At 35.6% G+C, this 3,019-nt stretch overlaps 1 protein-coding gene across 2 annotated transcripts in view; it reads left to right on the top strand.

Moving 5' to 3' along the window:
• The window catches only part of CCHR9.PART0H3orf52 (chromosome chr9.part0 C3orf52 homolog), a 517,737-nt gene extending 515,873 nt beyond the window's left edge, over positions 1–1,864 (top strand). For both annotated transcript variants that reach the window (XM_044084489.1, XM_044084490.1), the window contains one exon: positions 1,390–1,864. In XM_044084489.1, coding sequence (XP_043940424.1) covers positions 1,390–1,433 — 44 coding nt within the window. In that variant the 3' untranslated portion in view covers positions 1,434–1,864. The remainder of the gene's footprint in view (positions 1–1,389) is intronic.
• Positions 1,865–3,019: the final 1,155 nt, after the last annotated feature.

Genomic DNA, 3,019 nt, shown 5'->3' with positions numbered 1-3,019 from the left:
AAATGGCAGAAAGGAAGAAAAGAGAAACAGACTTGGTTAGTACAAGCAAAGATGCAGAAAAGATCATATGAAACTGTGAAAAAAACAGAGGCACTGAATGAATATTTTGAATACTTTGAAAGCAAGTGTTTGGGAATGCCAAGCTAAGATGAAAGTCATAGCATAGCATAATGGAGAGATCAGTAGACAGATACCTGAATAAATAGGGAGGAGGTATACAGAAAAGGCTGCATAGCACTAGAACCAAACTGGCAACCTAGAGTCCTTAAGAATCTATGTAATGCACTGGCAGACCTCTTGACATACAGAGATGTAGCAGGATGCTTTAATGCTCCAGGCATGTCCTAATTTGGACCCCACCCCCAATTAAGGTTGAAATTTTCAGGACCAAAAGAATCCTCTCAAAGTTCAGAACACTAAGAAAAAAAAAAGCCTAACAGGTTTGGCTTTACGACCCAAAAAATAATAATAATCAAAGAGACATGCAAAGGGCGATGATATCTCCTTGTTTCAGTTGACTGACTTACTGTAATTTATGATTAAAAAATACAAGGTCTTCATGCTAACCAAACAGCAATTGTGACCTACAAAATAGCTGCTTGCTAAACTGTGTCAAACACCTTTGCTAAACTCTAGCAAAGAAGTATATTATCTTCTTATTGTAACTGTTAATACACATCAAATTCTGTCTTACAGTCATTGAAGCAGTTGTAATGGCAATTATTAATATTTAAATAATGAGAACACAGAAGGAAAATGACTCGGGATATCTATTACACCAGGACTGAACCACCAGAAGGAGAATGAGATGGCAGGATAACAGCAAATCCAGGGAGCTGAATTCATAGAGGTTGCCATGAGGTGATATCTGCACCTTGCAGTAACCTTTTGGAATTCAAAAAAGGCCCTATCACTGTGCCTTCGCATGAAGACATGCAGCACTGCAGTGAGATATCTCTGCAGCTGTGCTACATGCTAATGAGGCAGTCTGAGGGAAAGGCATATGTTAATTAGCCATGTGCTCTTCAGAAAAACTCTGGATAAATTCATCACATTTAAAACAATAGTAGTAATCAATATATTAAGCAAACGTTACTTTTGAGATTCACTTTATGAGTTTAGCCTTCATTTTTTTTCTTTTGTAAATACTAGTAAGTGCCATATTTACTCGAGTTACTTATGGACATATTCTGATGCCTGTGGAAAACTCTAATGTCTCCCAATTATTATGCTTTTCTCGCTTTTAAGTGTCATGACAAATGTATTCAGGAGTTGCTGTTCCGGCTTTTCTTTTGATTATTTTTATAGTTTTTATTCAGTGAAAAAAGTATTAAAACACTATCAAGTTAATGCCTTTTATTTACCAGTGTTGTATTTATTTTATTTCAGAGCTGAACAGGCAGTGGATCCTGACAACAGACCAATTAAGATGACTTACAAAACCTTCAGCAGTATGGAAGACTGCACGTTTTCTCCAACATTATTTCCAAACAGTTGAGAAGTGTGTACTGTTCATCAGCCTATGACTAAAGGGAAACCATATTAAGAATGATCACTGGGGCAAAGACTGCCATATGAGAGAAGGACATGAAATGAGACAGGGTGGGTTGACTGCCACTGCTTAAACAGTGTGGATGCCTTTCAAAAGATATGCTGGATATTGTATGAAATTAATTTGAAGAGTGTATCAATTTCTCATATTGAAGCAGGATTTTAGAAATGGATTGTGGGTGAGGATTATGTCAAAACCACCTAAATTATAATTTTACCTGACACAGATTTTAACTGAACTGCATATCATTCAAAACCTTCCTTTGGAGTATGTGCAATTTAAAAAAAATAAACTTTATTACTTTAACTCTCATTAGTTCAGTTGTTTTGCCATGTTATCAGATTCAATTATGACATATAACAGACTGTCTTTATTTGTGGGTATCACATACAGAAGAAGGAGATACTGTACTTTGATAGGGTTAAAGGTGTAAAAATCAGAATAGTAACTGGTGACTGTTCAGTTGTGCTGTTTTCAGTGCACTAATATATGAAGTGAGTAGAAGTAAATTATTTTGTTAGTCATTTTAGCATCAGACAATCATGAAATGGTATCTAATTGTTTATTTGTTTTCATGGGTAGCACTAATGAGCATTTTTGTTTTCTCATTCAGAATAACTCATTGGCCTAAGCAAGTAATAAATATGCTGAAAGTGGCATGACAAAGAACTTGAGGTTCTAATAAAGATAATAGAAATTTATTTAAAAATACATCTTAGCACCTCAGCTAATGCTTTCCAAGAGAAAACAGATTGCACAAGCTGTCTGATATTAAAGAGGATTTTAATATATTTTAATTAAATTGTTATACTTCTAATTGTAGTGACCAGAAAAATATTTATTATGCATTTACATTAGATAATGTCAGCATTAAACATCACCAAATCACAACCGCATGAAAGACAACAACCTGAACATACTTTACCATATCATAATATACTAAAAACATCCCTGATAGTATAAATTTTACATACTACATCAAATACATCTGATTTTTTGCAGTGAGGCAACCCAGCATGTATCCAAACAACCCCCTTCCTAAACATTCTTACTCTCCTCAGGGAAATAAATATTTGGTTTTGCAGTAAAATTATATACTTCATTTACCCCAAGGGAACATATCCTCAGAGTTTGAATATTTAACAAGGCTCATACCAGCCTGTAGCACATAGTCCAAGAGCTCCATTATGTCTGTCTTTATATAGTCTAGGGAGGTATGTCTCAGGCCATTTACAGTTACATGGATTATGACTGAATCATACTTGTGGCCCAGTGACCTCAGTGTGCACATAATATGATGGACCCTGGCTCCTGATAAGCATCTGACCGTGAATTATTCCTTACTCAGCCTGTTGAGAAGGACATCAGTGTGTTTCACAATGGAGTCTCTGAAGACCAAAATGTTGGGTTGTTTGGTGGCTTGCCTTATCGGCTTAGAAGTAGAGCATCCATAAAATGTGGCTGTGT

Source organism: Protopterus annectens, chromosome 9.part0 (genome assembly GCF_019279795.1).
Source record: "Protopterus annectens isolate FY-2018-M chromosome 9.part0, PAN1.0, whole genome shotgun sequence".
Lineage (NCBI taxonomy): Eukaryota > Metazoa > Chordata > Ceratodontiformes > Protopteridae > Protopterus > Protopterus annectens.
Note: the sequence above shows the minus strand (reverse complement) of the source record. Positions and strands in the feature narration are given on the sequence as shown.